At 39.1% G+C, this 17565-nt stretch overlaps 1 protein-coding gene across 4 annotated transcripts in view; it reads left to right on the top strand.

The window, feature by feature from the left end:
* Nucleotides 1-320: 320 nt before the first annotated feature.
* Nucleotides 321-17565, top strand: part of Plscr1 (phospholipid scramblase 1) — a 35720-nt gene continuing 18475 nt past the window's right edge. The window contains exons 1-3 of one of the 4 annotated variants that reach the window (XM_013502784.1): nucleotides 321-762; nucleotides 3294-3447; nucleotides 16812-16892. In XM_013502784.1, coding sequence (XP_013358238.1) covers nucleotides 16820-16892 — 73 coding nt within the window. In that variant the 5' untranslated portion in view covers nucleotides 321-762; nucleotides 3294-3447; nucleotides 16812-16819. The remainder of the gene's footprint in view (nucleotides 763-3293; nucleotides 3448-16811; nucleotides 16893-17565) is intronic. The other 3 variants (XM_005401432.2, XM_005401431.2, XM_005401430.2) reach the window with 3 other exon arrangements.

Here is a 17565-nt window from a genome sequence, read left to right on the forward strand (position 1 = left end):
CTCCTCCCCCCCTCAACTGTCTCTGTACACTTCAGATGTGTCCCTCGGTGAGCAGGATGTCGGGGAACAATCAGGAAGTGGAAAAAGTAGCTTTCGCTTCTTTTCAGCATGCATGGATGCATTGTTTGAAAGATCACCTGTTACTTTTGTAAAAAATTAATAATAATAATAATGAGTGAATAAGTATCTACTGAATGCTTCTGTTATATCTGAAGTAAATCTGGTCCATTAAACTTCTAAAATACACTTAAAACATCATGTGCTGGAAAAAGGAAGAGAGCAAGAAATAAAAGGCATCATAAAAAAAAAAAAAAGGAAACCTCAAGGACGGTTAGTCATTTGTATATTATCTAAGTCACATAAGTCTGAGGGATGGAGGTCAAGGTGAGATGAAGCAAGTTTTCTGACAAGGCTCCTCTGCAGCTGATGAGTCCCAGGACTGGGGAGACGCACGTCTCAATCCGTCTCTCACCACAGGACAGACGTCTCCGGGGACTCCCCAAGAGCAGGAGGGCAGGCAGGGACAGCAGCTCCTCCCCCTGACAGAGACCCCAGGCGCCCGTACGCCGGGAGGGAAGGAAGTGGACTCATCGCCCGGGATCCAGGAAACGAAAGGAAACCTAAGCCGCGGCAGCGTCGCCGCCAGTCCCTCAGAGGCTCCTCTCCAGTGGGGTGCGGATCTCGGTGCCTCCCGCGGGCTCAGGGGAGTGGATTCCCGGCCGCGGGTCTCAGGGGGCTGCGCGAGGACCGCGGGGGCAGCAGGTGAGCCAGCTGCGTTCTCTTCTCTCAGGGAAAGAACTGGGGGCCTCCGTGGGTCCCCAGGAGGAAGCTGGGGATGCAGGCAGCTCCTGAGCTGAGCAGGAGCCTGAGGATACTGTTTGCTGTGGAGGTGGCAGGTGTGTGGTGGACCTTGGGGCCAGGCGTCCTAGAGACTGGACAAGTGCCGGCTGTGGAGCGTGGACCCAGCGGGACACCTGGCCCACCTGGAAACCATGCTAGTGGCAAGGTGTGTCCTGCCTGGAAAGACGTGGCAGGGCTCTGCTTCCACTTAGCTATGGAGCTTTGGAGCTCAAAGGACAGCTCCAAATGCTGGGCGGAAGCTGGGCTCCCCGGTTTGTGCCCACACAGTAAGGTATTAGAAGAAACTAACAAAGCCTACTAGATGTCATTGAAAGTGAAGTATTAATTGGAATTACGATGGCAATACAAACTATGTGGGATCTGCTAGAATACCAGAGGTATAGGAAAGGCAGAGCAGGCAGAGGGCACAGTGATGAGGTGCTGGGTCCAGCTGCCTCAGTTTGGACTCTGTGTCCACTACTTGCCTTCTTTGCACCCTGACCAGGTGTCTACACAGCTTGCCTTATCTTTAAAATTGTGTAATTATTACAAGACAGAGAGGAGTTAAACCTGTGTGTAGTAAGTTAAGTTGTTAGCATAGTACCTGATAAGAAAGGAATTATTTAATGAAAGTTAAAAATGTTTATTTCATATATCGAAGGGCTTCCTGGCTGCTTCTAGCTCACCACCTGGTTATTGTGTGGTTTATTTTATGGACTGTTGCTCCTGATAATGTGAGTGTGGCCTCTCCCCAGTTCCAGAACAGTCATTTTTGCTTGCGGTTTAGCAACTGCAGATACCTGGTTAGTACAAGAGACACTCACACAGTGAGAAGGGTTATGCAGGTCAGGGTGCTACGCGTCTAGCCCAAATTTCCCTAACAGCACAGCATTCCCTTCAGGCCACCCTTGGGATGTAACAGTTGTAGGACCTGAACAACAGTAACACAAAGAAAAACTCACAGGGAAGTTAAAAAATTATTGAAAGACAAATGCAGTGAATTTCATAGAGAAGAGGCATGTAAAATGGGTGGGTTGTAAAAGACTTGTACAGTCTTAGCTTAGACGGGAAGAGACATTCAGATATGTGAACTGGCTACCCCATATCTCTCCAAGTTCATCTCTAGGGATCTCTCCTTCCTGTGCTCTGTAATCTCCAGATCGTTCCTTTTCTTCGCTGAATCAAGGTGTGTTTAGCCTCAGGACTCATACTTGTGAAGTTCTCCGCGTTTACATGCACTTCACAGGCCCTACAGCACGTACACCTCACTCTGTGTGGTCTTGCTGACTTTACACATTTTTCTATTGAGATCTGAGTATTCTGACAGCGCCACTGCCCCTACAGTCTCAGTCACTCTTCACAAAGTCCTTTCTTATTGCATAATTATTTTTACTTACAGTACTTAGGCATATTTTCAGAAATATATTTCATTGCGTTGTTTGTTTCCGGGAGTACCCTGCACAGTAGGGTGCTGCAGTATGTGATGGAGAGCCTTATCTGCACTGTATCTTCACTCCTTACAATCCACAAATGTTTTACTAAGTGAATATTTATACAAGCAGTATTTACATGGATGTGCACATGTGTACACGCTTACGAACACATACAAGACAGTTCTACACTGAATAGTTCTCAAATTAAAAGCCAGCACTTTAGCTAAGTACACACATTTCTCATTTAATGACTGAGTTCTGTTTCACAAGGAGGTCCTTAAATGAACTGGTTGCTAATTGAAGAATTGTATACAGGGTATACATTACAATACTCAGGACAAAGAAATGGTCCAAGGATGCTCCAATTTGAAGACTTTGCTTTTTTGTGCATAATTCTTACATACAGTGCTATAATGTATAAGAGAACATAAAACTCCAGTACTATACTGTACAATACAATCAGCAAAAATTACAGTATCATATAAACAATATATACTGTACAAAAAAGGATATTGAAGCTTTATAAACAAGATATGCAGAACTGCACAAATAAAATGACAGGTGGTAAGTTCCAAGGCTGGGTCCTAAGTCCAAACAGTCAGTAAGCAGATGGGTTATTAAATAAGGAATATCTGTAGTAACAATTGTTCTTTTAATTTTCCAAGTTTTGTCTTAATAAATGCTAGGAAAATCCAAGTGAAATAGGGACATGAATGTAAAAGATATGAATCATGAATTACCTTAATGCAGCTAGTTAGTGACCTGTGTGTTGTTAGATATCCATTTTATCTTATGCAGTACTTTTCTCATTTATGAGCTGAAAAAAAAACAACTTAAAATTGTGAAGGAGCCTTGGGTTGTCTATAAAGGCCTTTCAGAATACCACATCCTTCAAATGAGCACAGCTAACTTCCAAGATCAGCTTTCCAACTTTTGTCTCTTTGGTTTATTAGTTTGGTGAAATATATCACTACTACTTCATTTTATTCCAGTTGATGTATGATCTATACTTTTCCTCAGGTTCACTGTCCCATCCCAAACTGATTCTAAGTACATTTGTTTTTTATCTTCAACCTCAAGTACAGAAGCGTGTGATAATAGAAGACTTCCAGTTACAAGATACATTGTCTTTCTGTTCAGCCTCAGTCAGAGCACTCTCACTCATTTATTACAGGTATGCGCACTGGTCTGGTCAAAAGCTCACTTGCATCCATTTGTGTAAATGCAAATATTTTTACTGGGCTTGATGGTTATGGAAACCACAATCGAAGATGAAATGTTTTTTCTTTAGATAATAACTAAAGTGCACACAATTTACCTAAAAACATAATGGGAAATGCTTGAAAATTATTTGATTTGTAACAACACATATTGTCGTATCCCCTTGACTTACTCAAATTTCTTCTTAGTGTCTCAATTTACTTATTAGTAGGAAGTTAGAGACCTAGCATTATGGTGTTTGTTTCTAAAGCAGCAGTGTCTTGCTAAAATAGTTCAAAGTGTATATTTCTATTTGGGGGGGTTATGAAGAATGTGAACTAGTCTTTGGGATGAATAGGAAGGGAGGAGAGATTTGTTCTTCAAAAATTAATAAATTCTCATAAACAATGCAGATCTAGATAATGTTCCTTTAACATATAGTATAGTAGGTTTATGATCTCTGAGAAATACCTTTTGAAAGCAATGAGCAGAATCTTAGGATCTTGAGAGAGAGGTCAAACAGCTTTTACTGTCATATGAATTGTGAGGATGTAACTGGAAATTACCACACTATTTTTCTCCTAATAAGAATATTTTGCAATTATTACATAGCCTATGCCAGCAATTTAGTATTGTTGCAAGAGTAACTTTAACAGATGTACTTTTGAAGTACGTGATGCCTCAATTTTCTCCGAAGTTTTTGTGTAACATGGGAATAAAGATGTAAGAACTAGATTGTATTTTCTAGTTCCATGATTCCCATGTTACAATATATAGTATGACTATATTACAGACTGTCTTAGTTCCTTTACTCCCTCTGAGGCAAAATACCCAACACCCAAAGATAAAGGAAGAATGATTATTTGACTCACAGTTTTGAAGGTTTCCATCCATCACTGGGTGGATCCAAGCCAGGGTGAAATCACAGAGCCGAAACAGTTCATGGTAGACAGAAGGTAGCAAAACAACAAGAGACAACCACAGCTCTTTCTATCCCTTATATCTCATCTGGGCATTTAGGACAGGTAGCACTCACACCCTTAATCTTAGTGCTCTTGATCCTAGTGTTCCACCATGAATCAATACCATCATCACATATTTTATATCCATCCACCTCTGAAAAAGCCCCACCTATGACCACATGAAGCTTTGGGTGGACATCTAAACACAAGCCATAACATTCTACCCCTCATCCCCCATAGACTCATGCACATCCCTTTATGCAAAAGGCATTTAGTCCATCTCCAAGAGTTGCCAGAGTCCTAACAGTTTGAGCATTGCTGAAAAATCAAAGTCCAAAGTGTCCTCTGAGATTTACGGCAAACCCTTAGCCACAAGCCCCTGTACAAATGAAAAGAAAGTTAAACACTGCTGACTTTCAATGGAGCAAGCTGGACATATCTGTTCCAAAAGTTACAAACAGAGGGATAGCAAGGAATGGGAAAAAAGCAAGACCAAAATCCAGCAGGGTAAACATTAAATCCCACAGTTCCACTTCCAGCATCCTTGGCAATCCGTGGCAAATTGTTAACTCCGTGGCTGGGGTGGCTCTGCCTGTATACCACATCTGGTGGTGGTAGCTCCCCTGGCTTCTCTCTGGGGCTGGCTCTGCTCCCTCTTTGCAGTTTTCCTCAGACAATCCATCATCAACGTTCCTGGCTTCTCCAAACTTCTGAGTTCTCCACAGCACCTTTAACTTCACATTTGCAGCTTCACACACTGCTGCTTCAGGGTCACACTGTCTACCTCCCAAACTTCCTTCTGAAATCTGAGTGGAAACCTCCCTGACCCTACAGCTCTTGCATTCTGCATGCACCTAAAACCAGCACTACGTGGATGACACCAAGGTCTGCTGCCAGGTGGAGAAGTAGCCAGATTTTCTTCTCTCTTAGCTGTAGGGGTTTAGTGCCTATGAAGCAAATCCTGAGGAGCAACTTCCCTAGGCCACAGCCATTCTGGTACATGCTGCACTGGGGGCTCTCCTCTCAAAGCAAAATCTTTCACCTTTGCAACTCTGAGGCTGGAAATACTGGGGTCCTGTTTGTTCTTGTGTTGTCCTGAGACCATCTTTTTATGTTGTCTTCTTCTGAAAAACTCAGCTTTTTATTGCTAGTCTTTTCAGTAACCGATTTCTCATCTGTTCTGTCTTTGCAGGCTGCAACTTCACTGAAGCTTCCTTTCTGGCCAACCTCAAAACATTTTGAATCATTCTGCTAGGTTCTTGATTGTTGGTTCTCAACATAAATCTGGCTAAAAGCCCCAACAGTAGCTATGCCACCACCTCAGCACTGGACTGCCTTGAAATTTCTTTTGCCAGATTGATTTGTCTGCCACCCTTAATCTCAGTCTCAGGCAAAGTCTCTGAATATGATCAAAATATAGACAAACTTTCTGCCAAGGTACAACACATGTTGTGTGGAGTCCAACAGCCAATGCAAGAAGAAATCTCTTGAGCCCAGTGTTTACTGACAGAATTTCTATCAGCCTTCTTGTCTTCTGTACTAGTACTTGCCCATCAAGTACAACCAAAGGCATTCCAACTCCACTTTTTCAGCCAGTATCTCCAAATCTTTCCTAACTCTTCCCCTTCCCACAACCCAGTCCCAATGCTCTCAAGCCACATGGCTAGGTGATTTCATAGCAATGACCTCACTTCTCTGGTGCCAAACTCTGTCTTAGTTACTTTTCTTATTGCTGAGACAAAATACCTGACACTCAAAGTTAGAAGAGGAAAGATTTAATTGGCTCACAGGTAGTGGGGGTTTCCATCCATCATTGACTGGATCCAAGGCAGGGTGGTATCACAGAGGAGAAATGTAATGTCAGAATTCAGGTTGTATTCCACAAGAGACTGAGTCTATTGAGAACAAAACCAGAGTTTACTTAATTTTGAGGCTAGCCACCCTTCCTCCCATTTGCCAATCAGGGAAGTGGGCAAGTGGGCCTGCCTTTGTCCCACCTTATATACATTTTTGGTTTCCATGGTAACAGATTGGAATGTTGTAGCACTGGCCACACATTGTTTTCCTTGTGCCACGAGGCCAGATCAGGCTCCAGACATGAGCCCAAACACAATGATATATACTTTCTGTACTCTGTTCTAGATGTTCCCCTTTAGATTTCCTTTATGGTTACAATGTTTATCTAGGGCCAGGGAATGGATGAAACAACCCAGGCAGGGTCACAGGTGTTCTTTGTCCTTGGAGAAGCATTCCAGGGCTAAGTCAGGACTGCAAAGTTAACTTTTCACAACCCCTCAGGGATGTTTCTCAAGACACATTTTGAGGCTTACATTAAGACTAGAATTATTCTATCTTAAAATGATGTGCTAAGAGTTGCCATCCCCTACATTCCCCCATCTATGACATATTTTTCTTTCTAAGAAATGCAAAGTGTGTCATGTGATGGCAGCCTGGGCTCCAAAAATGGGGGCTTTTTATCTTACATATCGGAACAATGAATGCCATAGCTTGTTGGGCACAAGGAAGGTGTAGGGAAACAAGTGCGGCCTGGCTAATTCCAATAGAGTCCATCCAAGTGCTCTCCAGCGTGTAGTTGCAGAGGTGTTCTCTTTGTTCAGTCAGGCCGGAGGTCTTTCCTACTGTTGCAGCTGAAGTGTGACTAGCATTGTCAGAACAGAAGTAGAAGACACAACCAGGTTAATAGAATCAGTCCATTGTAGAATCCATGATGGGTCTGTTGGCAGCAGACTTTACCATGGGTTTGAATATCTCTCTTTTCATGGCACCATGTTCCATGATAGCATCCCTAAGGATGTTTTATGACCTGTTAATACACACAAACATAGCCTTGTCCCCATGTTACTAATTGTACTGGAACACCTTGTTATTGTTATTATTATTATTGTTATCATTTATCATTTATCTAATATCTTGTAGTTATGCTTTTCTGTGGGGTGTTCAAGACCAAGTTAAAGTGAGACCTGTATTAATTAAAATGAACTTCTTCCCATCAAGGCCAGTTAACTGTCCTCAGGATTTACCTTGGAACCATGTGCAGTGCCTCATAGTACTTCTGTCAGTGCCAGCCATCTGGATGAGTCACAGCCATTGCTTGTCCAAGTTGCTTTCTCTGAAAGCTTGGGAAACTTTTTTCTCCTGGTGACTCTCCTTAGGCACATTATACAATGTACAATCACTTTCCTCTGTGGTCCCATAAACTCCTTAATCAGAAAATCAGGGACTCAACCAAGTTGCGTGATGTAGCAGCAGAGGTTCTCTTATGTCCTGAGTCCTATTTGACCTTGGAGAGCTTTGGCCAAAATATTGGTGTCCTCTTAGCCTGATTCATCTCTCTAATTTTTGGTCTCCAAACCTCAGTTGTTAAATACCCAGCAGAAAAGATTAATGACATTACATTGTAATACGAGAGCAGTGAACTTAATTATTAAAATTTTATCTGAGTATTAAGCACCTTGAAATATAAAGTATTGCCAGAGAACTATTATTTCTTACCAATCATGGATGTTCTAGTAGTTGAATCCCTGCAGAATATTAACAGACAACAGTTATATAGTTTTACAAAGAAAAATTGAAATCAAAAGTCATATACAGTATTGTAGCGTAACAGAAATGGTGACATTTTTGAAAAACATTTAAATGTGTAACATTCAAACACATTTTTAAAAACAATAAAATCACATTTAAATATTGGAATAGATTAGCCCTTTCAGTCAATCATCCCTATCTAATACATAAGAAGCTTTTATCTAATTTGTTTTCTTCCAAAGGATGTCATTGAGGAAATTTGTAACATTCGGCTGTTTAACATCTAATCATCTCCAAATGTAGTGGCATATATATAGCATATATATCCAAAAATGCTTGTTAAAAAAAGTTATCCAAATATGACCCATGAACCTTTTATTACAAATATCTGGATCACAAGAGAAAAGGCAGGTGTCCAACATTATATAAACAATTTCAATTTCACATTTAGAATACTGTACTTTTTGAAAGCATGAATACATTTAATATACCATGAAATTAGGAATAACAAATTGTCACTATTTTGTTTTCTTAATTTAGTTGCATGCCAATAGCATCTTTTAATCAGAAAACCTTATTCTTATTGTCTTTTTTTTAACTTTCTGACAATGATCAATATAAACATATCACAATAATATGTTTTGAACAATATTTATTGCTGTGTCTCCCATAAGTCTATGGATATTATTGGGGCTCCTTATTAATGAATAAAAACTGGATAATGTTATTCCAGGCAGCTGCTTTTTTTTATTCATCAGTTGGAGCCCTGTGCAAAATTCTCTCTCCACCCCAAGGGATTTTTATTTAATTATTTAACCCATTTTTTTTACATCTTATGAATGTCCAATCATAATACTTGACACATCAGTTTTGAACAATGAGAGACTCTCAAGTTATAATACATAAACAACAATATTCATACATTTATAAAACCAATTTTAACATAATTTTGTCCAGCTGGCAACTTGGTAGAAACAAATCTTTAATTTAGATAATATTTATCTATAAGCCAAATTAGATTACACACAATTACCTCAAAAATCAAAAAATACAAAAAGAAATTTGTTGAGCTCAAATAAAACAGCTATTTATGGGTCTGACAAAGAGACAAACAAAACGTATACACAAGACAATTTGCTTATAAATTAAGTGCACTCAAATATAGTTTTGGCCATATTGAATCATAAGTTTGTAATTATAAGTCTAGTCAGAACTTTATTTTCTTTTTTTTTTTTTTGATAGGTCAATTAGCAGAGATCTTTTATAAAAAGAATTTGGAAGAAATAAAAAGCTTTTACCTGTAATGCATAGACTTTCAGTATTTTGTTCTGTCTTAAGAATACCAGCAACTTTCATGTCCCTTTCAGTAATTTCCAGCTTAGACATCTTCAAACACACTCTGTCACATACTCAGACCTTCTCTTTTAAGTGTTTCTGTGATCTCTGTCTGTAAGACTTACTATAATTTAGGTTAATGCTATCACTTTCGTAGACTTCTTTCCTCCCTTTTTTTGTTTAATAGCGTTCCTGGGATCTTTCTGTAAGACTTTACTTAGCATAACACCCAAACAGGCTCTTTGGTTTTCCATTGTAGCGGCAGAGCTGTTTTGGGAGGAAAAGTATCAGTAGCCCTTGTTAAAAAAAGACCTGTTGATGTCCGATACCATGCCCATCATTCTTAGGTGTATTCTGTGTAGGCTCTTTGATTCCTTGTAAGTTTTTTTTTTTTTTTTCCCTAGCCCTTTGTCTTTTTCAAATCCTGTTTAATTTTAGTATTGGAATTTGTTTATATTTAAAACCAGAATCAGAATTACTAGTCAATATTAATTTCCACTTTAGTAACAAATCTCTTCCCCACAAATTGACCTGAATAGGTGTCACATATAGTAAAAAGAAACTCTACAAGCTGCAGGTAGATGTAATCCTGCACTTTGTAATTTAACAGGCATATAAACAAAAAAACCTCATTATTAGCATTTCACTGAGTTCCTACTGGGAAGCAAGCAGGGGTGTTAGTTATTTCCCTTTTGTGGCTGCTTGTCCGTTTAAAACCTGTAAATTTCCAGACAGAGCCACATAGGGTGTTCTTTTTGAAAAGCTCCTGCTCCTGATAAACTTCCATTCTTTGTCCTCTCTGTCATGAAACGAATTTCTGCAAACTCTGTCAGTTGGGACAAGTTCATCCCTGTAATACCTTTTAATTTCTGTAGTTTGTGACACTTTTGCCACCTTATGTAGGTCAGTGGGATGATGAGCTGCAGAAAGAAGCCCTTTCTTTAAAGCCTGATTTTTCCTGTATTTAATTTCATTGATTTTTCAGTCACCTTTAAAAATCTTTTTTTTTTTTTTTTTGAAGAAAACAAAGTTAACATCTGATGACAATCACCCCAGGTGGGGCGGTGAATCTCAAACACTGCTTTTGGCAAACGAATCAATGCCCAAGTTGCTCAAAAGGTGTGGGGGGCGGGCAGTTTGAAGTTTTCCCATTGCAAAATAAGGGTTTCCTCCCAGCTTCATCACAGGAGCCTGCCAGAGAGGCAAGACTGGGATGAAACCTGAGGAGGAGACTCCTGCATCTGAGTCTGCTATAGGCGGGGGAAAGGCTGCCTGTAGGAGCAGTCCCAGTAACAGAAATAGTTTGACACAATAGCAGTGATTCTGCGCCAGTCAGGATCTTTTCAAGCTTCCCAGTAAACAACTACCAGGGGCAGAAAAGGCAGGAGGAGGGCGATCCGGGCTCCTCCCACCCAAGCAGCAGATTCAGTTGTAACCTGAGGACACTGGCGCAGCAAGGAAAGCAAGCATATAGAACGAACAATGCAAACAGACAAACAGACAGGACAAAATCCCGGGAAAGATAATTTCGTTTCCCTCCGACTCGTTCTGCCAATTCAAATTGGAGACTGGCTTGAAACACAACAAACGGAAAGCTGAATTCTTTCTCAACACTCGACAAGAAGACTAACTCGTCCCTCTCTCAACTCCCACTGAGAGGGTGATGGCTGAATTGCACCTGCAGTGCACCTGGAGAGGGTGGAAACCAAAACTTCCACCCATGCCTGGGGGCCTAACAAGCTAGAGATCCACGTCGGGGGAAATACAAACTAGAGGGCTAGCAATATAGCCCTTTCTGAGCCAAGCCCAATCTTGGAAAAAAGCCAATTAAAATTTTATCTAGTCGGAGCTGTAGAACTCTGTTTGCTCTTCCTGGCCGAGGCCTGCAGTCCTTAGCTGCTCTTGGATGGAAGCTGAAATCAGCTGGGGTGCCAAGCCATTTAGGAATGGCTAGGGGGTCCGGAGGCCAGGGCCCTCCTCAAAATGGGGGTCTGCCTATGGAATCTCCCAAGCGAGCCCCCAAATATAACGGCAGAATTTGGGTTGTATTCCACAAGAGACGGAATCTATTGAGAACAAAACCAGAGTTTATTTGATTTTGAGGCTAGCCACCCTTTCTCCCATTTGCCAATCAGGGAAGTGGGTGAGTGGGCGAGTGGGCCTGCCTTTGTCCCACCTTATATATATTTTTGGTTTCCATGGTAACAGATTGAAATGTTGTAGCCCTGGCCACACGTTGTTTTCCTTGTGCCACCTGACTGGGTCAGCCTTGGGTCATGAGCCCAACCACAATGATATATACTCTCTGTACTCTGTACTGTATCTCCCCCTCTAGATAACCATACATTTCCTTTATGGTTGCAATGTTTGTCTAGGGCCAGGTAAGGGATGAAACAACCCAGGCAGGGTCATAGGTGGTTATCTGGGCACAGGCGTTCTTTGTCCTTGGAGAAGCATTCCAGGGCTAAGGCAGGACTGCAAAGTTAACTTTTTACAACCCCTCCGGGATGTTTCTCAAGACACATTTTGAGGCTTGCATTAAGACAGAATTATTCTGTCTTAAAATGATATGCCTAAGAGTCACCATCCCCTACAGACACAGTTCATGGTGGGCAGAAGGTAGCAAAGCAAAAAGGAACAACCACAGCTCTTTCTATCCCTTACATCTTATCCAGAATGTTTAGGGCAGGCAGCACTCACACCCTTAATCCTAGGGCTCATGACCCTACCATTGCACCATGAATCAATTCCAGTGTCACTTACTCCAATACAGCCACCTTTGAAAAAGCCCCATGTATGAACACACAGGCTTTGGAGGAACATCTAATTATAAGCCATAACACAGATACTTTATTTTTCTTTGGGTCATAACTGTGATTTCCTCTTTTCCAAATGAAGTCTTTCTGGAACTTTTAACAGTTATCATGTTAAATTTATTGACTAATTGGTATAGCAAAGGATGTACTTAGTTATTTCCAAAACTGAGTCTTATACACCTTGGGTTAGATCTATTAAGGTTGTGAAAAGCTTAATTTTACTAGATTATGTGGGAAACTTTGTGTGCCAAATTGAAAATGATAATTAATAATTTTGAAATTGAGAAGAGGGAACTGGTTTCTTCTTGGAAACTGTAGACATAATCAGCTATGTAGAAAGACCAGCCACCTTGCACTTAGGATTACACAATAGAAGGAGTTAGTAAAAGAGCAGCCCACATTGGAGTGGGAATGGGAAGAGAAAGGACTGATTCAGCTTAGTCCGTGGTCCCAGATAAGACTGCTGGTCAGCAGAATTTGTACATGTGCCTCAATTGTAGTTAATAGACACTAAATGGATTGAGATTTACAGTAGAAAAAGTAGTGACTAAAAGTTAGGGTCAAAGTACCAGAAGGCAGAAAGGTACTGAATAAGATGTTTTGTTGCTACTCATGTTTTTGTAGAAATAATCAAATGCAAAAGTGCACTTAGATTGTGAAAGTTGCCTCAGCCGTGACAACCTTGAGTGGATTCTGTTTAAAAACAAACGAAAAGCTCTTCATTCACAGAATAGAATGTTAGGCCTTCTCTAATTTTCTGTTCACACGGGGCAGAACAAGTCCTGGCATGCCAGATATAATTACAGTAGCATAATCTGAGAGTTAATCTTTTTTGTTTTCCTTCTAGAATATTCCCGGATCTTAGGTAGGAAGGATGGAAACCTGACCACATACTCTCTTTGGGTGTGTGAATCATGAAGTCTGAAATGTTTAATTTGGTAGTTCCTGGGGGTCTTAGCTCACAGGGTTCCTTTATGACCTTACACACTATATATCATTGTTTATCTTCTCCAGAGGCTTTCAGGAAGTGTTAATCATCATGGACTTTCCAAAAACTTCTAAAGAACCCCTCAGAAACAGGGCATGGAGAATAAGCTCAAGGCCAAAAGGTTTAAGTGAAGCCTTCCTGGGAAGGCTGGATGAGACAAATAAATCTATTTGATGAGTGTGACCATAAAGTTCAAGAATATCTTGTCTAACTGGTCACATTTGACCTATAAATTTGTAGACACTGTGGTAATATCAGTTCTTCTTTTTCAGAACTGTGTAAGTCATGGTCAAGCGGAGTAATTTAAAGCATTTAGTTTTCTTCCCTAAAATGTTAAATATGCTTAATTGTTGTTTGCTGCAATATTTTAGTCACTCAATAAATCGCATAATTTATTTTGTGTTGCTCATGCTCCAGAATCCAATGCCATACAAATACCCATTGCCACTAATGTTTTTTCATTAATATTAAAAAAAAAAATTGTAGGGAAAGCTAAGCATTAGTCTTACTGGTAAATATATTATACAGTGTATCCTATATTTCAGCCAGAACATGTTTCTCTTTTCACTGTATGTAATATATACATAAGGACTAAAGTCACATTAACAAATAAGAAATTTAATATGCCAACTCATTGAAATAAATCCTTCAGATATATACCCTAACACATATTCTATAACATACATATGTGTGTGTCCATAGGTTGAAAAATATAAGTCAAAATATTTTCACTTTTTCTCTGAAGGTTCTAAATTGGGTATTTATCAAACATGTAATGAAAGATTTTGCCTTATTAAACACTTAAGTTTCCAAAGATAAAAATAATAAATATCAAGGAAAATACCAAAAAACAGATACTCTCTTTCTGAATAAATCTTTTTCGCTTTTCTCTTTGTTATGATACCCTCTAAAATAATTATCTCTTACTAAAATGTCAGTCTTGATCATTATATTAGATAATTTTCAGCACCAGAGCTCTTCCTTTTTTAAAATTTATTTCTAATTTTTAGTCCTGTTTACGGTACATAATGATTACATTCATTGTGGGGAGATGGTACATGTACATAACACATCTGAATTCTTTTCACGTCCCCTATTTCTCCTCGCACTTCTACCTCCATCCATCTCTTGCTCCCCTCCCCATCTGCAAGAGATCTATTTTCCTGGGATGGTTTTATTATTTCTCTTTTCTTTTGTTCTTTAAATTATTTATATGTTCTGGGCATGATGGTACACACCTTTAATCCCAACATTTGGGAGGCTGATATAGGAGGATTGCCGTGAGTTCATGGCCAACCTACACTACCTAGTGAGATCTTGTCTCAAAAAGCAAAAAAATATATATATATATAATTATATTTTTGGTTCATCATACTAGAGAAGTCATGCAATTTTTAAATTTGTGTAGACCCTTTATGTTCTACACACTGAGTTTTGTGATTTTAAAGAATGTTGCATTTACTTGATTTTATTTTTAAGACTCAAAGCTTTTTGATGATAAATTTATATAGAATTAAGCTGTTTTATGTGCTATAATCTTTCAACACTTAACGCAGTTTAATAAGATTTATGTGGTCATGTTCATATTTACCTTTTAACTCTTAGCTTCATATACATAATTATATGTGTACATATGTGCATACACATAAATAAAATGTGTTCATATATGTAAATAAATATACATTGAATATAAACAGTTTTATTCATGTATAAAAAGTAAAAATTGTGTATCTTTAACACTAGTGATAGTGCTGAGTTTTTTCTAAACTACTGTAATTCACATTTTAAAAATATAGAAATTGACTAATAAATGATTATGTTCTGTGTTCACTTAGGTCCTTGCATGAATTCCTGCTATAATTTCTTAAAGTAGGGTCATTTCTCTGATACCCCAAACTAGAAATTATGAGCTGTCAATTCCCTAAATCTTTTAGCGGTCCCTAAATGTATGTGTTTCATATTATTGAAATGTTGGTACCTGTTAAAGGGTGCTGGGAAGTAACATTGATACTGCCTGGTGGATCTGACGGATAGATTCTAGGCCCTTGTGTATAATGAACAAAAAATTGTAAGTGTACAACCAATGCTCAAAGAATAAATGGCTACATTTATTGAAGATACTGGGAAAGTGTGCTCAGGGCAGGTCCATGTAAGCAGAAACGGAAATGTGAATAAACAAAAATGTGGTGTCAGGATAACAGGAAATTAAAGAAGCACATTGTTGACTGGGTTTTTGGATTTTAAAAGCTGTGCACCCTTTCCTAGGTGCCTCTCAGTGGGACTCTGGATAAGGCAGACAGAAATGTTTGACAGGGTACTGCGTCATCTCAGTGGCTTTAACACGCCATGCCTGTCCCAGAATGCACTCTGGTTAAATTATTCCCATGAGATGTGGTCCTGAGCAGGGTTCAAGTGGGGAAGAGGTTAGAAGGCCACGAGATCTAACACACATGTACGCCAGCCTGAAACTTCAGAGGTTTCCTGGATTTGTTATTTTACTTTTGCTTTTCTTAGGACAATGGAATGAAAATTGGCCCTAATTCAGAGGCGTGGAGGAGGAGGAGGAGTCTCCCGCCCTCAATTGTAGTAGGAGTACTGACAGGACAGTTAAGAGCGGAACTTTAAGTCACACTTGGAGTATGTTTCCTTGGTCTCTTCTTCTGAGTTGAATCCTGCTTTTTGCAGCTCTGGCTGGGAGTTTCGCCTGAGGCAAGACCTTATCATCTAGAGAACTAAGGAGCTGGGCTGCTTATCTGCAGCTAAGAAGTAGAAGAGAACTGTTTGGGCAGAGTAACCTTTGGCACTTCAGAGATTTGCAATAATTTGAGCTAGTTGTACTGTTTGTCCAAGGAAAGCACCTGATGTTAGGAAGGGGAATTCTTTGTTGCGTGAATTTCTAAAGTTTGTATGGAGTGCATTCTGGTGATGTTACTATGAAGTTGATTGAGTAGAGGAGAGAGGGATCGCAATCGAGGTTTCCTGAGAAACCCACAGACTAAATTAGAGTTTAATGGCCTTTGAAAGTTTATAATAGAGACATGTACAGAAAATGTCAGACTAAAAGATGAATACTAAAGTGCATGTATTATTTTATATGTTAAAATAGTGCTTATAGCAATTATTATAGATATCTTTAAAATCTTCCAGAATCTTACTATCGTCATCATCACATCCAAACTTCATTTATTGCTTTCTTTACAGTCTATATAGTTTATTTTATTTTATTTTATTTTATTTTATTTTGGGGGGGGGGTTTTGAGACAGGGTCCTGCTATGTAGTTCAGGCTGGCCTTGAACTGACTATCTTGCCTGTTAAACTCGTGCAATCCTCCCGAGTGCTGGGGTTGCAGAGTGCACCACCACAACAAGCTCTGTATGTGTTTTGAACTTTATCTTATTTGGAATATCACAGAATCAAAGCCTGTAACTCAACACACATAAGCATATTTGAAAAATGAGGAATTCAGCCTCAGTAACTCAGCTGTCTTATGTATCTAAAAAGGGAACACGGTTGTTTGAAATAGGGTTCTGCTGCAAATTAGCTCTGATCATAGGTATAATTTATGTTGAATGAATTTATTTTGCCTGTTTCAAAGAGCATAAGACCACACAAGTGAAAATTACTTACATTTTTCTTTCGAATGTATATTTTATTTAAGCAGACATAAATGTACCTTTCTTTGAATTACAGACAGCTAAATGGATTCTCCTCACCCAGGAACAAATTTTCCACCCGGGTATAACCCACAGTATCCACCAGCAGCATTCCAAGGTAAAGTAAGCAATTAAAAACAAAAATAATATTGATAAACTGATATTCTCAAAAGAGAGAAAGAAATAAAGAGGAAGAGAAGATGTCTTCACTTTGGTAGTTCCTTTTCTTGACATTTCATTAAAGAAATTTTGACAATCTAGCTATTCCTCATTTTCTTTTAGAGTATGTATATTCTAACTAGATTTTTTTTCTTTTTTTTTTTTTTTTTTTTGGTACTGGGAATCGAACTCAGGACCTTGCGCTTGCCAGGAAGGTGCTTATGCCACTGAGCTATATCCCCGGCTAGAGTATGTATTTTCCATAGAGGTGATTTTCCATTTATGAAAGACAGGAAAAAGTATAAAGGAGAACTAATAAAATCAATAGTGAATTTACATTAGCAAATTAAATACAAGGCTGCATATAAGTTAAACCTCAAAATACAAAAAATAAGTAAAATTTTATTGATCATTTCTCTTTTTCAAAAATTCTCATCATGTCATGATATTTAGATTTGTCCATATGTGTTTTTGAATCATGTGTACTTGGGATTTGTTTTGTTCAATTAATGTAAAAGAAAAATGATCAGACTACTTAAAACTAGAAGCTGTAATCAGGAGAAATGTTAGGCATGCTGAGCATGGTGGCACATGCCTGTAATCCCAGCACTCAGGAGGCTGAGGCAGGAGGA

Source organism: Chinchilla lanigera, unplaced genomic scaffold (genome assembly GCF_000276665.1).
Source record: "Chinchilla lanigera isolate Chin_1 unplaced genomic scaffold, ChiLan1.0 scaffold00073, whole genome shotgun sequence".
Lineage (NCBI taxonomy): Eukaryota > Metazoa > Chordata > Mammalia > Rodentia > Chinchillidae > Chinchilla > Chinchilla lanigera.